The 20303-nt window shown below is 45.3% G+C and overlaps 1 protein-coding gene across 1 annotated transcript in view; it reads left to right on the plus strand.

Annotated features, from left to right (window-relative positions):
• The window catches only part of CECR2 (CECR2 histone acetyl-lysine reader), a 97820-nt gene that overhangs the window by 47278 nt on the left and 30239 nt on the right, over positions 1 to 20303 (plus strand). Inside the window, exon 2 of the mRNA XM_075159525.1 lies at positions 3469 to 3563. Within this exon, the coding sequence (XP_075015626.1) occupies positions 3469 to 3563 (95 nt within the window). The remainder of the gene's footprint in view (positions 1 to 3468; positions 3564 to 20303) is intronic.

Genomic DNA, 20303 nt, shown 5'->3' on the forward strand with positions numbered 1-20303 from the left:
TTTCCCGACAGCCCTTGCCTGACTCAGGGGGGATTTAGTCCCGGGCTGGGGGGAGGGAGAGACGTTAAACAGGCTTTTCCCTAATGAGGTGTGACGCCAGCTGGAGAGGGGGAGAATCCTGCTTTTCTCCTGTCTGTTGCTCTCTCCAGCTAGAGGAGGAGGAGGAGATGTGTCCCCCCCTTCCTCCGCTGATTTGCTGCCTCTTCTGTTTCCTTTCTGTGCCGTCCCCAAAGCGTTTTGGCAAGGTTCAGATTTCTGTGCTCACAGCTCAGTGCTCAAAGAGAAAAGGGGAAAAACAAAAGGGTTGGAGGCGTGGGGGGGATGGTGGCGGGGAGGAAGCCCAGCCGCTCCTTGCTGGCCCTGGCCAGGCTGGAGGAGCGCAGGGACGTAAGCCCCAGGCAGGGTTTGCCCTCAGGACCCAGGGGGTTTTTGGTGGCCTCTTTCTCCTGGGAGTCCCTCGGGTCACTTCGGCCGCCTCTGCTCAGATGTGCCGCTCGAGCACCCTGCTGCTTTGCTGGCTGTCTGTTGTTGGAGGGGAGGGCTGGAAAAGCAAGGTTTATTCCTCCTCCTGCAAAATCTGGGCTGAAGCATTAGGTGAAAACCCGAGGGGATCCTAACTCTTCGTTCACGGTCCTGAGATGTTAAGATTTGCATTGCATCCTCCTGGTCCCCAGTGTTCCCACAGCACCCTGGGCGTGTGGGAGAAGTCCAGGATTTAGGTGTTTTAGGGCAGAAAGCTGGAGAACCCAGCGGGATAGAAAATTGTGACATTCAGTTAAACAGGGCCAATGGACCCATCCCTGGGAAAGTAAAGCACCTCACACTGCTCTTGGCCTATTGCAAACAGTGACAGAAAAAAAGTAGACAAAAACTTTACAGGAAAATGTCAGTATCTTTTTCCAAGACAAATAATCACGGAAATGCTTGGACTGTGCCTTTACTATAACCTGCTGGCACTGGGTGCGACTGTTGGTAGGGACAAGAGGACCAGAGTGGGCTACAGGCAGCACCCATGGCATTGGGGAGTGCGGTGTAAGCGCCTTTCTACAGAGGCACCGACAGCTTCATGCCTGCTAACGACAGACCTTCGTTAGCCCCGTGCTATGTGTGCGCTCGTTAATCCTGACTTGTGCCAGAGCCCCTTAACCCAGAGTGGTGCCGGGACCCTGCACCCAGCGCCGTGTGGGTCTGCATGCCCAGTGCCTATAGCAAACAGCTGCAAGATCCGTCTGCAGCCGAGTTGGATTCCTAAATCTGCTCTGCACCCGCCATGAGGGCAGGGACGAGGAGCAGCCATCTGGGAGAGAGGAGGCAGCAAGAGAGAGGGGAAACTCCCCGGCCAGGTGTTTTGGGGAAGACCAGCGGGTCCCTGCCCAGGAGACAGCACCTTCCTCAGTGCCCGAGGAATGTCCCCCAGCTCCCCGGGGTGACCCGTCGGCTCTGGAAATGTAAAGGTCACTCCTGGGCCTGGAAAACAATGGCTGGAGATAGGGGCTATCTGAGCCGGTTGTGGCCACTGCTTAAGGAGTGTTAGTCAAACAGCAGGCTGAAAAGGCTCACGGGAAGCAATTTAAATGTTCCTTCATACAAAAGGCTGTCGCATCCTAGCAGAGGCAGGCTGCTGACTGACAGCTTTAGTGCACGAGTATATGCGGATAAGGGAGAGGCTGAATGGGGGGGAATATCCTGGAGACTTACACACACACACACACATACCCTTTATTCTGGGTCCTAACATGTCATTTTTCACAAGCTGCAAGTTTACTTTGGTAACATACCTGGGATGTTTTAGCACATCATGTATTTTTTTTCTTTTCCCTCTCAGGTATGTTTTGTTAGAGGTCAGATGTCCACTAAAGTCATTTACCAATAAAATAAGCCAACACCTCCAATATACTAGCCGCTTACCAAGTGAATTCACTCAGTAATTACTATTTATATAGCATGATTACTATTTATACCACAATAATATCACTCTCTCCAAGGGATGGCAAGCAGCAACTGCAGTTTTTGTATTAACTTGTCATTAAGCAGGGTAGTCGTCTAGAGACCAGCACAGAGATTCTTGGGACTTTTCCTAGCTTTGCAGCAGGGACGCTATGTCAGGCTTTGGCTGCCCGCCGCCCTTTCCTTGCCTCGAGTTTCTATGTATAATAGATGCGTTTAATACATTCTTCGCGGGGCACGTGTCAGGCTTCCGCTCGTGAAGCACTTTGGATATTGCGCAAGAGGTAAATAAGAGCGGTGTTGATAATGAAAATACGCCATTAATACATTTCCAATGAAAAACTACAACTGGCATTTAATCTGCAATCTGTTATCGATAATTTTATTACCACAGTTACTGTGGTCTAATAAAAAAGCACTTTCTCTTCTTTATTGGGTAAGTGCCAAAACGTTTATCCTTTATTCTCTGGCCATTAACCTTTATTCTGTAGCCATTAGCTTAGCCATTTGTGTAACAGTCTGTTGAGTAACATTGAAGTAGGAATTTGTATTCAATCCATTATTTACTCTGAAACCAAAAAAGAATAGCTTCTTATGCCTATGTTATTTATCCGTCTTAAATCTTGTTAACTGCTGTATGCTACTGATGATAACTCTTACAGGAAGTGGATTTTTCTTACTGTGAATGATTTTCTGGCATATAAATAAAACTGTAGTTAACCTAGTAGTATTTTGAAAACAAAGCTTGAAATTGCTAGGTGAAAAAGAGATGTTTCTCACAACATGTGTGAAATTCAGAAGTTTATCTTTTTTGTGGATCAGTTCCTGCATCACACCTTTACATCAACTCCATCATGCTGAAATAAGCCATGATACTCTCCACCCCTCCATCAAGGGTTGAGGTTTTGGGTCATGAGATCTGACATCCCTCCATCCTTTCTTTCTCTCGTACTGGAGGGAAAGAAAAAAAAACAAAACAAAGAGAAATAAGTTAAATAATCAAAATGCCTGCTTTTCTTTGAGGCCTTTGCTTGCTAGCTTTCAGCCATTTCTGGCTATCCATCTGAAACTGCTATTTCTCTGTGTAAGTGGCTTTTAGGGCCTCGCTTTCTGAGCACATCTTTTAAATGAACTCACCAGCCTTAGTGAGTGGAAAACAAAGCAGGAGAATGAAACTGTTGATTCCCGCCCATCAGCTGAACATGGGAGAAATCACGGGTTTCTTATTAGGCTGTAGTATCTCAACCTCACTGAACCCTATTTTTCTGTTTCCATTAGTCTTATGGCTGGAGAGTGACTTTCAGTAAAAGCCTTTCAAGGTCTTCCCATAAACTCTTGCAATGAAGAGGTAGTGGTAGCAGTATTTTTAATGATGGGGAAGGTCGGCTTACCCAGTGTATGCTCTGCTGCTGTACACGTACTTGAGGCTGCTTGGGTCTTTTTGGTCCTGATCCACCAGGAGTAAATTTTAAGGAGTTAGTCTGATGGTTGGAATTTTTTTCTCTCCTTTCTGCTCGTTAGGAACTGGAAGCTGCTCTTCACAGGGATGATGTGGAGTTTATCAGCGACCTGATCGCCTGCCTTCTTCAAGGTTGCTATCAGCGCAGAGACATCACGTGAGTAACCTCGCTCTATGGCTTAAGCGCTTTGCAGGGGGAGCTAATTAACACGGTCGCGGGGATGTTTCACGGCTTTAGAGTGATGACATGACAGTGATCGGCAGCCTCCAGCAATCAGGCCAGATGCTTCACCGAGTGGAAGGGAATTCCAGCTCTTCCTGGGTTGAGTTGTAGGTTTTTGATTTTACAGACCCGTTGTTAAGCAAACTTCTTTGTTCAGATCCCATGCAAATCTGTTTGATGCTCTGCTGTAGCACTAGCACATACAGTGAACATTCACACCTGCAGTTATGCTCTGCCCTCTATTTGGTGAAATTAGTGATATCACAATAAGTCTTTAAATCATCACATACGTTTTCAACATTTTGTATGTATTGCATAGAATAAAACTTGCTGCTCTGCAGCCACTTCACTTGCGTGGAAGATCCCATTGCTTTACAGAGGGACAATTGTAGTTATTTTCTTGGAAATAAGAGGAGTATTGGAATCAGTTCAGTCGCAGGATGTTGGAAAGTGATTTGACATGTTTTCTTGATGTTTTGACGTCCAGAGACACTTTGTTAGCGTCCACCAAAGTAGCTTCCCAAAATGTGACATCTGTAGATCATTCTATAGAGGATCACCACTCACACAGTTAAATTGCTTCCAGTGATAATGAAGGCTTGTTGCAGTGTGTTTTATTTGTTCTTCTGTGAATCATGTTAATAGCAAAGCATAATTGTGGAGACAAAGACAGCTCGGCAACACTTGCAGTTGCTTAGAAGAGGTGTTAAGTGATCCTGCTCCCTAAGATTCCCCTGTTGTGCAGAGGCTTAGGCTGGCGCATAGGTGCTTTCATTGAAAGCTGTATTTCTAATTAACTGATTAGGTTCAACAAAATTTATATAGTTTATTTTTTTATATATAGTTGCCCTTTAAGTAAGTTGTCGTGCATTGCTGGGTTGACATTCAGCATAAGTGGGTATCAGGACCTGAACCAGGCAGCTGCACTGCATTTACTGTCTCTGAAACTGATGTGATGAGAAGCTTGATTGTAAAGGGACTGCAATCGTGTATACCTCCCTCATCAAAATAGCCACAAAGCAATATAATCTTGCTTATAAACATGCAGCAAGTTTATTTCTTCACACCAGAAAGTAGTGGTTTAAGTATTTTGCCCACCTTAATCAGCTCAGTCTTGTAGAAGCAGTGGAAGATTTGTCTTTGATAAATTTGATAAATTCAACAGTCTGAGGATTTCCTCAGCTCTCCAGATCTAAGAGCATCTGCTTAGCAGTTTCACTGTCTAATTGCCTCCCCTTTCTCAATGTTTTAACTAAGAAAATTCAGGGATGAATCATGGGTGAGTCATTAGGCAGTGGCAAATTGTCTGTCTGTCTGGGGAAGTTTACACACGTACCCATGCGTATACATTCGTGCAGTTACTTGACTCACCTGGCAGCTCAACAATGTGTAGTTATTCCATACTGCGTGTAGGTCCCACTTTGTGCCTGTGTAAATACAGCCTTGGTTAAGTCTGAGATGCAAAAGCTGCAAGGAGGTAACGTCATCGCAGAAGGAAGAGCTGGTAACCCAACCGTGGCTTTGTGCAGCCTAGTCAGTGTGCGTATGCGGCATCGGTAGGTACCTACGTAGCTGTTGCTGTGTGTCTGTCCATGTACAAGAGGTGCTGTAGGAAATGGAGGGGTATGAAGTCACGTAGTGAAGTTGTGAGAACTTACACCTCACCCGAATGGTTGTGCTAGGGAAAGCATGAGGTGCCTGAAGGAGAAACCAGCTGTACCCTTTCTATAGCACCTCCCGTAGAAGGGGACTACCTCATGGGCAGGGGAATAACAAGAAAAGTCTTTTCTGCAGAGGAGATGGGGAAAAGAGCGCAGCAGGAGCAGCGTGGTGGAAATGGCTGAAGGAATATATCAGGAAAACTGCCTGGAGCCACTGGGATGTTGGGGAGGTGGGCTCTGAAGCTCTGCAGAGGAAGCAATGGGGGAGGCTACCTGGAAACAGAGGGTAAGGTGCTGTATGCAGAGGGATGTCACGAAGGAAGAAGCATTAAGATGTAGTCTAAACATGGAAATCTGTACATAAATGAGAATAAAAATGATGGCTTGGATACACTTCTCAGAAACCAACTTTCCCCACTGTTCGTTTCACGCTTACAAACCAGCCATGAAATATTTATCCAAAATGAATGTGTGTTTTTAAAGCCTAAAATTCAATTTGTTCCTTACACATTTATTTCCAACGCCTTTGTTCCCTCTAACCTGACCTATAGCCAAAGCATAGGTCTTGGCTGATGCACAGCTTCCCTACTGTACCTAGTTTGTCCCCAGTTAATGGTAAGGAGTTGAGAGTCTAATTGATTTTTTTGAGCACTCAGCGGACAAAGACGTGCAAATATAAGAGGCAGAATTTGTGTGGAGTTTAGATTTGGCTTTTCACCATGGGCCAGGACTCCATATTTTTCTGTTGCAGACAGATAGTAGGTATCTGTCTCGCGTGGGAAAAATGAGCTTCACAGACCATCACAGTGGCATTACAGCAGCGATCTCTCCAGTCGTTTGTGCTCCACGTCCTCATGCTGAGGCTGTTAATCTTTAAGCTGCAGACTTTTCTCCCTGTTGCACCTCAGAGGGGAAGGTAGGAGCTTGTTCTCATCCTTGTTCTTGGGCTGGAACTCTGCGCCTCAAGCACAAGATGCTTCATATAACTTCATATAAAACATAGTTTACCTCTCCGAGGGGTTTTGAGGTTTAATTAGTTTTGGATTGTGTCTTACCTCTTTGATGACCAAAATGTTATCTGTCTATGCTTTCTCACAATCTGTCTGGGAGCAGCTTGTAGTTCTTGTCACATCTGTTTTGACGGCGTGCAGAGCTTGCGGCGGAGCTGCGCTGCCTGGCTTTAATCATGCATCATAGAGGGGTATAAAACTGTCACATACCTTTGCTAATTATAATGTGCTCTCAAGTAATTTTGGAAGTGGAACCTAGCTGAGAGCCCTTCTAATGCACAATTTAACATAATCTAGTTTGATTTGCTTATTATTCTTTGGAAAAAAAAAAGAGATTAATACTTTTGTAGGGTACTGTGATTCTTGGTTTTGAAGTAGAGCAACTTTGCCTTCGTTTTGATATTCTTTATGACAGACTTTTTTTAAAAAAAGAATTACATACAAGAGTGTGTTTCTTACCCTGCTTGATGGTTAAGGAGCATTGAATATCTGGTAACTTAAGACTTTCTTTGAGTTATGGATATCTGTGTTTAACTACAGAGACTACTTAATGGGATGCCACATGATATTCTCCAAATTCTTACTTATCTTAACTGATCATAGCTGTTAGGACCACTCTTCATTGACCTGGTTCTTGCTGTGTTAAGCACTGTAGAAGTACAGAACAAAAAGGATGGTAGTCTGCATTTCTGTCTTCTAGCATCTTTAGCAATGACCCCATAGCTGTCCTTGCCTGGCACCGAGTGGTTTGAGCACTTGGCCAGGACAGTTTCCCTGTTGCTCTCCTCTTTTTGCTTTGACCCAAAATACTTTTGTGCCATGATCTGCAGCTTTTGTTCTTTTATAAATAGCCTTCATAGTATTCATATACCATCCGTACCATTTAACTACTAAACACATAAAAACTAATATCCTTGAAGCTCTTTGTATGATCTCTATGCTCAGTTTTATGCTATAGGCACCATTTGGTTTGATGCCAGTGAGTTTACCCATATGTTTTTCCTGCCTCTTGCTTTTGTGCACAGGCCTTGAAATGTCTATCTTTTCTTTCAATTGTTTCAAAATGCAACTGCCTGGAAAGTGGGGAGTGACATGGGAGAAAACTTGTAATAGAATTTGGGGTTTACAAAAAATAAGTAAATAAAAATTAAGCAGTTTGAAAAAATAGTGGTGCTTGCTTCAGATTCTCTCTGATATAAATTGGGCAGCTGCATAGTCCCTAGGGGCTGCCACTTTAATTCCAGCAGGAAATGCGACTTGATGACTTGTATCAAGACAGGAAGATCAGAGCTTCAGCTAACGGCAACAGCCGCAGCAGGAGCCTTCTGCAGCTGTTTTTAAGTAAGAAGTGATGGTGTGACATGGATGTGTACACTCAACTAAAATAATCCAGAAAAGCTCCCGCTGTTCAGCATTTCTTTGGGTGAAACTCATTCTTCACTGCTCTGTTATTGCATTTTTGCTATTTTTCTAATGCGATGGCATAAAAAGTTTCAATGACTTTATCATATTTCTCATTGGGAGACGTTTTGTATGCTGCTATTGTCTCTTGAAAAACACTTTAATTGCTTTTTCTTCTAACATGTTTTATTTTTTTGTTTTTTCAACATGGACAAAGGTGCCAGAAAGTGAGAAGGAACAAAAACAATATCTCTGCTCTTGCCTATGCCCCATGAGATTCTTTTTTTTCTTATACCCCAGGAGACGGGTCCGTCACTGTAGCTGAAAACTATCTAATTGACTTCTGTGGCATCACAGACAGCATTTGCTTCCTTAAGAACCTCAATTATTTTTTTTCTTGTTATTTCTTCACTTAATGCATTGGAATTTTTTTTTCCCAAGTGGATCATCTGTTTTGCATCCACCTTAAGTTCTTTCTGGATCTGTAAAGTAACCTTGGAGTTTTGACTTGTAGTTTGCACCTGGTTTGTTCTAACATGAAGGACAAAGGAGTCCAGGAAGGCTGGACATTCTTCAAGAAGGCAATCTTAAATGTGCAGGAGCAGGCCATCCCCATGTACTAAAAGGCGAGGTGGCAGGGAGGAAGACCAGCCTGGCTGAACAGAGAGCTTTGGCTAGAACTCAGAAAAAAAAGAGTTTATGACCTTTGGAAGAAGAGGCAGGCAATTCAAGAGGGCTACAAGGATGTCATGAGGTTATGCAGGGAGAAAATTAGAAGGGCCAAAGCCCAACTAGAACTTAATCTGGCTACTGCCATGAAAGACAATTAAAAATGTTTCTATAAATAGATTAGCAACAAAAGGAGGGCTAAGGAGAATCTCCATCCTTTATTGGATGCAGGGGGAAACATAGTGACAAAGGATGAGGAAAAGGCTGAGGTACTTAATGCCTTCTTTGCCTCAGTCTTTAATAGAAAGACCAGCTGTTCTCTCGGTACCCAGCCCCCTGAGCTGGAAGACAGGGGCGGGGAGCAGAATGAAGCCCCCATAATCCAAGGGGAAATGGTTAGCGACCTGCTACACCACCTGGACGCTCACAAGTCTATGGGGCCGGATGGCATCCACCCAAGGGTTCTGAGGGAGCTGGCGGAAGTGCTCACCAAGCCACTTTCCATCATTCATCAGCAGTCCTGGCTAACCGGAGAGGTCCCTGTTGACTGGAGGTTAGCAACTGTGACGCCCATCTAGGAGAAGGGCTGGAAGAAGGATCCAAGGAACTACAAGCCTGTCAGTCTGACGTCAGTGCCGGGGAAGGTTACAGAGCAGATCATCTTGAGTGCCATCACGTGACACACACAGGACAACCAGGTGATCAGGCCCAGTCAGCATGGGTTTATGAAAGGCAGGTCCTGCTTGATTAACCTGATTTCTTTTTATGAGAAGGTGACCCGCTTAGTGGATGAGGGAAAGGCTGTGAATATTGTCTACCTAGACTTTAGTAAAGCCTTTGACACCGTTTTCCACAGCATTCTCCTGAAGAAACTGGCTACTTATGGCTTGGACAGGTGTACTCTGCTGGGTAAAAAACTGGCTGGATGGCCAGGCTCAAAGAGTTGTGGTGAATGGAGTTAAACCCAGCTGGTGGCCAGTCACAAGTGGTGTTCCCCAGGTCTCAGTATTGGGGCCTGTTCTGTTTAATATCTTTATCAATGATCTGGACGAGGGGACCGAGTAAGTTTGCAGATGACACCAAGTTGGGCGGGAATGTTGATCTGCGTGAGAGTAGGAAGGTTCTGCAGAGGGATCTGGACAGGCTGGATCGATGGGCCAAGGCCATTTTTATGAGGTTCAACAAGGCCAAGTGCCAGGTCCTGCACTTGGGTCACAATGACCCCATGCAACGCTACAGGCTCGGGGAAGAATGGCTGAAAAGCTGCCTGTCAGAAAAGGACCTGGGGATATTGGTCAACAGCTGGCTGAATATTAGCCAGCAGTGTGCCCAGGTGGCCAAGGAGACCAGTAGCATCCTGGCCTGTATCAGAAATAGTGTGGCCAGCAGGAGCAGGGAAGTGATCATCCCCCTGTACGCGGCACTGGTGAGGCCGCACCTCGAATCCTGTGTTCAGTTTTGGGCCCCTCACTACAAGAAGGACATGGAGGTGCTGGAGCGTGTCCAGAGGAGGGCAACAAAGCTGGTGAAGGGCCTGGAGCACAAGTCTTATGAGGAGCGGCTGAGGGAACTGGGGTTGTTTAGTCTGGAGAAGAGGAGGCTGAGGGGAGACCTCATCGCGCTCTACAACTACCTGAAAGGAGGTTGTAGCAAGGTGGGTGTCAGTCTCTTCTCCCAAATAACAAGGGATAGGACAAGAGTAAATGTCCTCAAGTTGCACCAGGGGAGGTTTAGATTGGATATTGGGAAAAATTTCTTCACCAAAAGGGTTGTCAAGCATTGGAACAGGCTGCCCAGGGAAGAGGTGGAGTCACCATCCCTGGAGGTATTTAAAAGACGTGTAGATGTGGTGCTTAGGGACATGGGTTAGTGGTGGACTTGGAGTTAGGTTAACAGTTGGACTCGATGATCTTAAAGGTCTTTTCCAACCTAACGATTCTATGATTCTATAAATATGGATAATAAGAGGATATTTCTTAACTCCTCTTCCCTGGCCTGCAATTGTCTTAATTATTTCTTTTATACCCTTAATGATGGCATTGAGAAATACTCCCAGTATGGCATCTAAAGAGCTATATTTCCTATTTGTTGAATTGCCAATCAAGAATACTGCCTGTTTTCTGCTTATTTTCTAATGCTTGTTCTGTAATCACTTATTTGAGCTTTCATCAGAAAGAGATAAAGCATAATCTGAAATCTTCTAACCCATGGGGACAGAATGCCCATTTCTGAGGACTGTGTTTAATAGCTCTGAGTATTTCGCTTCTTCCTTCTGCTTTGTCACTTTTGTCCGTCCTCGTCCTTTATCTGTGGACTGCGTCTTTACCAGGCTACTTTGGGGGTTAGCCCAGGTCTCATGTTTTGCTAGAAGTGCCTTCAATAAAACACTTAACATCTTGAAACTGCCCTTCTGCACATGACTACGTGAGCTGTGTCCTTTAAGAACCGCTGTATGTTGGTCTGGTCTAGGGGATAAAGTGGCAGGTCAACTGGAATAGCTGGCAAACCAACGTCAAGTTTTAAGTCTCATGGATACTGTGGTGAACCGGGCTGCAGGAATAGCTAAGCCAAGGTACTAAGACAATCTCAATTAATTCAACACCAGTCTGTGCCATAACATCTGGGGCAGCCTGCCTAAGCTCAGTCGCAGCAGACCTGGGGACCACCACCTCTCAGAAAGAGTTTTAACAGCCGGCTCTTGCAGTTGTGCCAGTGACCTTGATTATCACAACTGTTTCAATGGCCCAGCCACAAAGCACCTCACTAACTCAGAATCATATTCATGAATGCCAAGTGAATATCAACAAGATCAGCATTATTTACAGTCTGACTTTTAACAAGTGCTGCCTTGCATACATCATGGAGATTGGTGGATGGCCTCTGGAATCGACCTGGTATCATCGGCGCAGGAGATACCATGAGGGGGCAAGGGAGATGAAGTGGCTACATTGCTCATCTTGAATCTAATATTAATATTTATTATAATAATAGCCAAGCCATGCAAGGTGAGCCTTTTAAAGGGTAAAAAGTGAAAATGAGGCAGCTGGCAGGTGTTGGGAAAGGAAGGATGAGATTACAGCAGTAAAATAACACGGTCATTCAGAGATTAATGAGCAGCACAGTGGAATAAAATTATAGAGTTCAAGTATAAATAAAGCTAAGTAAATGTCTTTGATTCTCAGATGGATAAAATGAATCTTTAAAGAAGAGTTTGAAGAAAAGTTGGTATGGTAGCACATTCTGGAAATACTATTCCATAGGTGTGGTGGAGAATAAGGAATGAAAATGGTGGAAGAAAAAGAGACCATGAAAGCTGTGCTGTTATTGTCAGGGCAGATGGATGAGAGATAAATAGAAGGAAGAAGACAAAGAGTGATGGAGAGAGAGGGACAGGATATGGAAGTTCTCTCCACGTGAAACCTTTGCCCTCGCTTTTGAGACTTGCATTTCAAGAAAGTGATGCTCCAAACCACCAGTGCAGGATTTTTGCTCCAGAGCGGTTGGTTTTGCAGGCCACCTCCCAGCACCTCAGCCAGGCTCAGAAACCGATCTTTAGTCTAAGGGTGAATATTGGAGAAGTTCTGAAATTATTTTCTTTTAGTCTTTTAGCCCCAGTGAGCTTGATGAACAGCTGGGGCAGCTGCTGGCCAGCTGCTAAGCCACTACAATGATTTGGTGTGTCGTGTCAGTCTCTGTTCTAAGTCACCTATACTTTTAATTTTTCTGTCATTTCACCTTCCATCCTTCATCAGTTTCTGGCTCAACCAGAGTAGTACTTTAAGCTTTAGAGAAAAGAAGAGGAAAACCCTGTTCTGAATTGAATCCCAAAAGGGGACTTCTTTAGGACCCGTTTATTTATCTGTAAAAACTTCGGTTTATCCATTGTTCCCAGAAACTTGTAATATGTGGGGCTGGTTCTAAGTAATGAATTTGACAAGCTTGTTTGCTTCAAGGCAACCCCACGCTAGGTATTTTTTGCCTCAGAAGAGACTCTCTTCTCCTACATTAAGCATATTTTTATATGAGCAGCAAGGCACATAAGGGCTTGTTTCGTATGGATTTGTGCCATAATACGGGCATGTGTCCTATTTCCCCATCATCATCAAGACAATAACTCTAGCTTCTTCCCCACAGTGCTCATCATCACTGTAATACCCTAAGGTCCTCTCTACAGCCCCTAAACAATCGGAAGAGCTTATGGCGCAGCAATACTGTTGTGTTTCCTTATGGCTATGAATTGGGAGCATGCTTTCTGTTGATGGGCACTAGGAATGAATAATGCAGCATTAAGTTGGCTTCACTTGTTCTTCAAGGATCCAGGAATGAATAGTAAGTAATGATCCTCTTCCAGTCTGAATGCAGGGCACAGTGAGCCTCATTCCTATGTGCTCTTTCAGAATATAGGAGATGTATTTGGGTCTTTGGTAAGTTAATTGGCTCCAACTCCCAAGGGTTGATCTGCTTCTCTTCAGAAAGAGCATCAAATAACAGTAGTAGAAAGAAAGAAGCATGTGGATGAAAATTGGCAAGCATGAATTGAAGACTAGTTAGATGCAGGTGAAGGTAATTGATGGGAAAAGTGAAATGCCATCACAGACCAGCCAAAGCCCTTGCTGTCTTACCAGGTCTGTTCACAAGGTCAAAGTTGGCCTCTAGGTACGTTCCTTTATTCTGGACCATCCAGAAGGCTGTGATCATACCTCCTGAGGCAGAGACTACTGTGGCTTGGTCTTCATTTCATCACGTCCGGAGTGCCTTGTTGTTGGACATACACTGTGTGGTTGGTTGTAAAGGTCACACAGAATAAGACACAAAACAAGGTGGGAAAAAAACCCTTTCCTTAAGAGTTGAAGTGTGCAGATGGAGGCAGTGTGTGCAAGACCAGAGCATGCAGCAGCGGTTCTCACACTTCATTGTGTCTGCAGGGCCATCAAGATCCCTCCCTTAAGGACTGCACGTCTTTTTCAGGTCAGATCAGTATGCACTGGTTATAGACCCAGCATGCATGAACCAATGTCTCCCTTAGCAGAACCCTTCAGAGCAGCCTGCATCTTACCAGGCCTCTCACCCCACACCAGCGTTACCCAAATCCCCCCTACATTGATGGACAGAGTTGGCTTCCCCCAAGGTATTTGTTTGCCTCTTGAGCACCCAGATCCTTCTCTCTCCCTTTTTGTTGTATCTAACAACCTGTAACTAGTTCTTAGGTTAGTTAATAAACAGTTCTAACACTGGTTCTTTTTGTTTTCCTTTTTGATCCTTCAGGAGATTGCCTTTTGTTATTCAAAGCCAAAGGTACTTGACACAGAAGCAATGCAGAAGCCCCCAGGCTTCAAACGCTGTCTTGGCTGTGGGATCATTACGCCTATAAGTGATTCCCATCCTCAGTGTCTGATAAGCCTTGAGGAAGAACTGGGCAGAGAAGAATGCAGCGCTCTGAATTCCTGAGGGGTGCTGGGAGGTACCCATCCATGCTGGGACTGGAGAAGTTTCACCTGCTGATCAGGGCCTTTCAGGATCAGCATTTCACCCCACCTAGGGACCCTCCTGCCTTTGCCAGACTTCTTTTACAAGGCTGTCGAAAATCTGGCCTCCTACCTGTGGGGGGGGAAAGGTACCTCCCTTTGCTAAGTTGTGCTCAGAAACGTCCAGATCAGATGGTTTTGTTTTGAGGCCCAGAAACTGCTCCTCGAGCTCTAAAACTGACCTCGGGAACTGCTGTGTCTCAGATTTATTACCTCGGGAGCATGCGCACTGAGGAGAACCTAGGTTCTTTGCTTTTTCTTTGCAAAAGGTCCAAAAAGTGACATAATTTACTGATACCATTAAGTCTGTCAGTGTCATCAAGCCTGCTGCCTGCTTATGTGCCTGTAAAGTCTCCAGTTTGGCATGAGTATAGCTTAATCTTCTCTTGGTGATCTTATGCTTCACTAGACCAGCTGTGCCCTGTGGATCAGTGCGTTCGTCCTTCAGCTGACTCTCTTGCTTTGCACCTGTCTTGTGTACCAGTATCACCAACCTCAGTACTGATGGTTGTGACACCTCATCACCGTTACCTTCCTGTCCTTCGGCACCAGCCTACACTCCAGTGCCTTCACCAGGACACCCTGGTATTGGCTCTGAGACTCAGGACCTCTCTTCTGCCTCCTGCCGTTCTGCCTTTGCCAGTGACGTCTGTTACTTGTTATCTGATTTTGAGCCTGGCAGAAAACTCTGCCCTTCAGTGTCTCGGCAGATTCTTACCACTTTGTCTGAGCGTACTGTCAGGGAAAAATCCATGTTACCAGTCTAGCTGCCGTGATAGATCTCGTCGGATAGGGAAGCGTTGGGCTCCGGCTCTCCTCAGCTCTCTGACCTTATTCACTAGCATGCCAGGAAATTCATTGCTTAATGAAAGCCATTTTCCCTGGCCCTTCCCCAGCCAAGACCAATGTTGTCACATGGTAAGAGGTGACATAGACTTAGACATCTCCCTTGTATCCTCCCACAGTTTCACATGCCAGTTTGACACCAAACTTTCTCCAGGCATGATACAGAGACATTTTCAGTTCTGTCATTAATTTATCTTAGGTGCTTGGGGTGAGATAACTTCTTTCCTTGGTCCTTTCCACCTCGGGCATAATGTGTGATGGCATCAGCACTGGTACCACCCTTTTCCAGTACTAGGGAGGCTCTGCCTCCCTTTCTGAGGAAAGCCTCAGTAACTGATACTGCCTCTTTCTGGGGCTCCCTCGGCTCAACAGGTTGATTCCTCAAGGCAGGAAAAGAGCGGCTCACGCTGCTGGGGACATGTGTCTTGTCTCCTCTATGACTGATGAACTGTCCAGTGCAACCCCTGATAAAGAAGCAGAAACCACTTATTGCTTGTTGGACACTGAAGTCGTCGTCCCATTCAGACAGGCAGGATATCTGACAGTCTTACCAGGAGTTTTCTAGAGGTTCCTATATATTTCCAGATGCACAGTATTTTACAATTTCAGCCATAATCTCAAGGAACAGAGGTCTGTATTTTTGGGTGAGAAGAGAAAAAGTAGCTGCAATATCATCTGCCTTCCTCCATGCTGGAGCTGTGGTGCATGTTTCAACACGATGGTAAGTAGGAAAATGCATGTTAGTGGCTGATTACAGAGCTGGTTTCCTCTTGGAGTTTAAACCTTGCCTTGCTGCTCTCATGGGTTGTACATCACACTGAAGGCAACTGATTTGTTATTGCACCCTTTGACTAACGGTTTCAGGGTAGTATCTTAAAGGTAAAATTGAATAAACGGTGAAGTACAGAGTATCTGTGGGGTTAGTATGTTGGCAAAGCTGGGCAGGTGTGTTTAAACACACCTTTGGTGTGAATATGGTCATCCTGAGTCAAACCCAACAATGTCCATGGAAAATAGCATAATCACACTTAATTAATTGCATTTATGCACTTACAGTTAAGGAAAAAGACATTTTTTTAAAGTGTCTCAAATCGTCTCTTTTTTGTATTTATTCTAGGTAAATAATCCTTTCTGTTCATCTATTGCTACCTTAATTCATGTTTTTGCAAATATATATAGCGATACTGTTTGCTCACCACAGTTTCAGGATCTTTTAGCAGAATTATTTTTCCCCCTTTTTAATCCAGTTATCCAACCCATTGATTTGTCATTATCAGTTTTCACCCAAATTGCAGCATCAGTAGTGGAGGAGGGGGTTCCTGCTTCTCTGTCCATACCACTACCCCCTTCACTTCATGGAGACTGTGCAGAGACTCACTGACTTTGAGGGAAAGGTTGAGCTGGCATTGAAAAACAAACTGGTAACCATCACGTTTTAAGTTTTATTTTAATCTCATTAATATTCTCTGAATCTGTCTGGGCAGCGTACGCATCCTCCTGCTCATCCCCTTTGCCCCCAGGACTTTCTCTTCCTTTGGTACCATGTGCCTTCAGCTGTTGTTTGGGATGTTTCTGGCTGCTCTGGTTTTATTGCTGCTCATATTCTGATTTCTTCTTTTCCCTAATCAAACAACAAAAACATGCAAGCAGCCCTTGCTCCTACCTAAAAAACAAATGCAGGCCCCCACACCCAGTGTGCATCTAGTTAACCATATGTGTCTTCCTCATCCTCCAAGTACTGCATAATCCACCAGGCTTGGCAAATCCAACCCCTCTTTCCTCCAATGCTTCACATCTTCACACCAATTGCTTTCTTTCTCTGGCTTACTTGGCCAAATAGGCTGCTGGTCTCTTGAGACGGGGAGATGGATGCTGGGCATCTGCTCGCTTCTTCCTGGTATTGTGGTGGGCAGGGAGAGGGGGAGCAACAGAGAGGCAGATAAGGGCAGTGAGAAGCAGCTGGGCATAGGTGGAAGAAGGGCCATCAGCGCCTTCAGATTGCGTTTCCTTCACCAAAAATCACTTTCACCTTCTCACACAGAAGGAGAAGCAACAACGTGCCTCTTTGTTGCCTCCCTGTACCTTGAGGTGTTAGAGGGAGGACAACCACACGAAACACTTGTGGCCCCTCCTGCTGATCCTGGGGATGGTGACGAAAATAGAGCAGCCCTGGCTCACAGAAGGGTGCTGGGAGCTCCTGCAAGCAGGGAGACGGAAAATGACAGGACAGTTCAAAGTAACAGGTATGTGTGATTTCTCCTGCCGGTGCTGCCTTTCTCTCACACAGCCCAATTAACAGGGGTCACAGAGCACTGATTAGCTGCCTTGGCGTTTTGTGAACATAAAGCAGTGAAAAATCCAGGGTGAATGGGGGAGAGAAGATCAAATAGACACTTATCTCAGCACTCCTGCCCGTCCCAGGCATTTGCCAGCCTAAGGGAAGAGCCTTTTCAGAACAGGCCAACGTGGGACTGTGCTATATCTGCACTGATCTCTCTGCTGCTTTTCTGCCTTCTCTCAGCAAAATAACAAACAAGTCACTCCCAGCGGCTGTCTCATGCGTAGGGTGGTTGCTAGATAAAAGCAGAATCACAGGAGAAGTGTGGACCATAGGCAGCTGGGGAAGATCAGAGCATGCCCTTTTGCCACACTGGCGTGTGAGATGAGTTCAGTTCCTCCAGCTGGCGTCTCCTTTTGGAGGGGTGGACTAGCTGCCTCCTGTTCCTCATGTGAGGGAAAAGGGGTGGAGGGCAGCACATATCAGCTCACAGCTTGTAAAAGGGCATCTCCATCTAATTCAAGAGTTTGTGAGCGTGGTCTAGCAGTGCTAAAGAGCCCAACCTGGAAACTTCCTTGGTTGCTCAGTTTTTCTGAGCTGGGGGGAGAAGTCTGCATGAGCGGACCTGGAACCTCCCTGCAGGGTGGGCAGCTGTGGTGACCTTGTGGCTTCCCCTTCTTCCTTTGTGCTCCCCTTTTTTGGGGGTAGCAAAGCAACGCTCCGACTTCAGCTGTCATACCCAGGTTAAGTGGCTGCACTTGCTTCTGTCAAGCTAGCACATGCTCCTGTGGTGTGATCCCTTATTAGACTAGACAGCCCACATCAGCTCTCCATTCTCTCTGCCTCCCTGGAGACACTGCCTCGCTCCATAGCTGTTCCTATTCTGCTTCTCTGTGGGATACAGCATATCTGCCAGCTCCCCTTCCAGCTTCCCCAGTTTTTATTGTATGGAAGATTGCGCGAGGTAAGATGGAGGAAGACAAGGAGCAGGAGTGGAGTATTCTTAGCTGCTGACCACCTTGGTTTTTCTTAGCTGATTTTTTTTCCCTCGCCTAAATAGGAACAGTTCAGGGGTTCAGCTGGGAAGGCAGTGGATTCCCTGCCATCCAACTGTGTAAATTAGATTTCCTTAGCAAGATCGAGCAGCCTTCTGCTGGAGAACCTCCTGTCCTAACTTTGTATTATCATGTTGGAGGAAAGGTCCAGAACCCTGATGTCTTCTCTAAGCATCTCTTCAGCATATTCTTGGAGGTGGTCTCAGTGCCGCATTTGAGCTCTGGAAGCAAGTTACAGGGTGGACAGGTGAGGGGCGGAAAATAGGAATTGCTGGGGTGCTGAATTTACTCTGCTGTCCTCTACTTGTGTGGAAAACTTGGGAGTATCTTTCGTGGATGTGGCAAACTGATCACTCATGTTTCAGACTGCCAAATCCAGGAGTTAGACCAGACTACTTCAGTGAAGAGCTGCCGCTACTTAATATTTGATAACCAGCTATTTTTTTGTCCTTACGGTTTGAAACAAAACCATGATTGTAATGTAGAAAGTTCAGCAAGGGTGAAGACAAAGGTCACTGTATGTAGAGCTCAGTGCAATACACACTGATTCTTCAAGGGTCTTTCTCCTTTCCTTCACTACCAATGCTCCTGACGGCCACACGGGTAAGCCACAGAATTACTTGAGGTTTGGGCAGTGTCTGCATTCAGAAAACTAGTTCTAGCTAGAAGTGGAGGACAAGAGGCAGGCCTGTACATGCCTTGTGATGGACTTGTACTCCAGCAATCTGCTGTCTTTCTGACTCTGGGAGGAGAAACTTCACCCTGGAACCTTGACAAGCCCAGTTTAATTTTTTTTCCCTATTTTGTGGTTTTATTCAGGGTCCATTAATGTAAGCCGTCCACCTTCTGTTCACAGCCCCTTGTACATCAGCTGGTCTTCTCCAGGCATAAATCAGAAGAGGGCACTGAAAAGCAGGATGAGCCTGGGTGTTTGTTTCCTCCATCACAAGGGCTCTGCCAGGGTTGGACCTTGCTGAGGTCTGTCACCAGTTCGGTGTGGTCAGGAGTTACTGCTTCCCTTGAGACTGTCCCTGGCTGGAATTTGTGAAGTCTGCCCCCACCAGTGGTGCAGGACAGTGGTGCAGCTAGTGGCACTGCTAGTTGAATTGGAAATGAAATGTGGATATTTAAAGCTTAAGGTCATGATTCCTGGATCTCCAGCTCCTTGGTCATTTTGCTCTGCTTCTGTGAAGTGTTTTGATGAGGGGCCCTTCAAGGTGCTTGTTGCCCTTGAGCCTCTGCCAGTCTGATTGCCCTGATGACAAGTTGGCCCATGGTCTGAGGAATACGTGCTTTCTGTTGGCTTGCATGCCTTCTGAGTGTGCTGCACACAGAGGGCTTCGAAGGAAATGGGGAATACACCTGTCCATCCCTTTTCTCCCTCAGAAGGATGGGGTAGTATCTTTTTTTTTCCCCTGATCATGCCTGACTTAGTTTCTCTAGTAGGGTAAATTGTTTGAAGGTAAAGTACAAGCTGGTCCATAAGGCTTCCTCCCCCACCTCAGATAAGAAAGCTCATTAATACAGTAAAAAAAAAAAAAAGTCTCCATTGTTACATGAGAGCTCAAGGTCAGGCTGGTAGTAGTAACTCATATTGCTTCTAAGGTCAGCCTAAGCTTTCTCTTTCTGACAAGCCACGATAGATTGATCATGGGGGCCCTTACATTATTTTTTCCTTCTGAAATAGGCTTTGCTTCTCCTGACCCTGTTAATGATGTTTGACTGAGGTCATCCCAGCAAACCCTGAATCCTTCCCATTACCTTCTAGAGGGCTTGCCTTTGTGCCAAAGCATTGTACGCTTGTTAAGAATTAAGCTTTCCTGATCTCTGCTGTAGCAAAGAAGCTGTCTTCATTGAAGAAGGGAGAAATATCTTGAATGCCATCTGTCAGTTAATGCTCTCATTAACACCTGAGTGACTCCTAACACCAAGCTGGTGCCTTTTTGCCAATTCAGAACTTAAAAGGTGCCAGCCCATAAGGTGAAATATCTTCAGTTCATAAAATTAATTCCATGATAAAACGTCTGTTCTGATAAGACCTTGATTTTTCTGTTGTTGTTGTTGCTTTTAACTAGAGAGATCACAGAGGCAAAACCAGTTCTCTTGCGTGCTGTGAATTAGATGCCCAAGAAGTCATTTTTCATTTATTACTGAGAACCTTGTAAAAGCACCACTTGTGCTGGGTGGCTGAGGGTATCCAAGTTTTTTCAGCTTTTAAAGCTTTTACCA

Source organism: Calonectris borealis, chromosome 1 (genome assembly GCF_964195595.1).
Source record: "Calonectris borealis chromosome 1, bCalBor7.hap1.2, whole genome shotgun sequence".
NCBI lineage: Eukaryota > Metazoa > Chordata > Aves > Procellariiformes > Procellariidae > Calonectris > Calonectris borealis.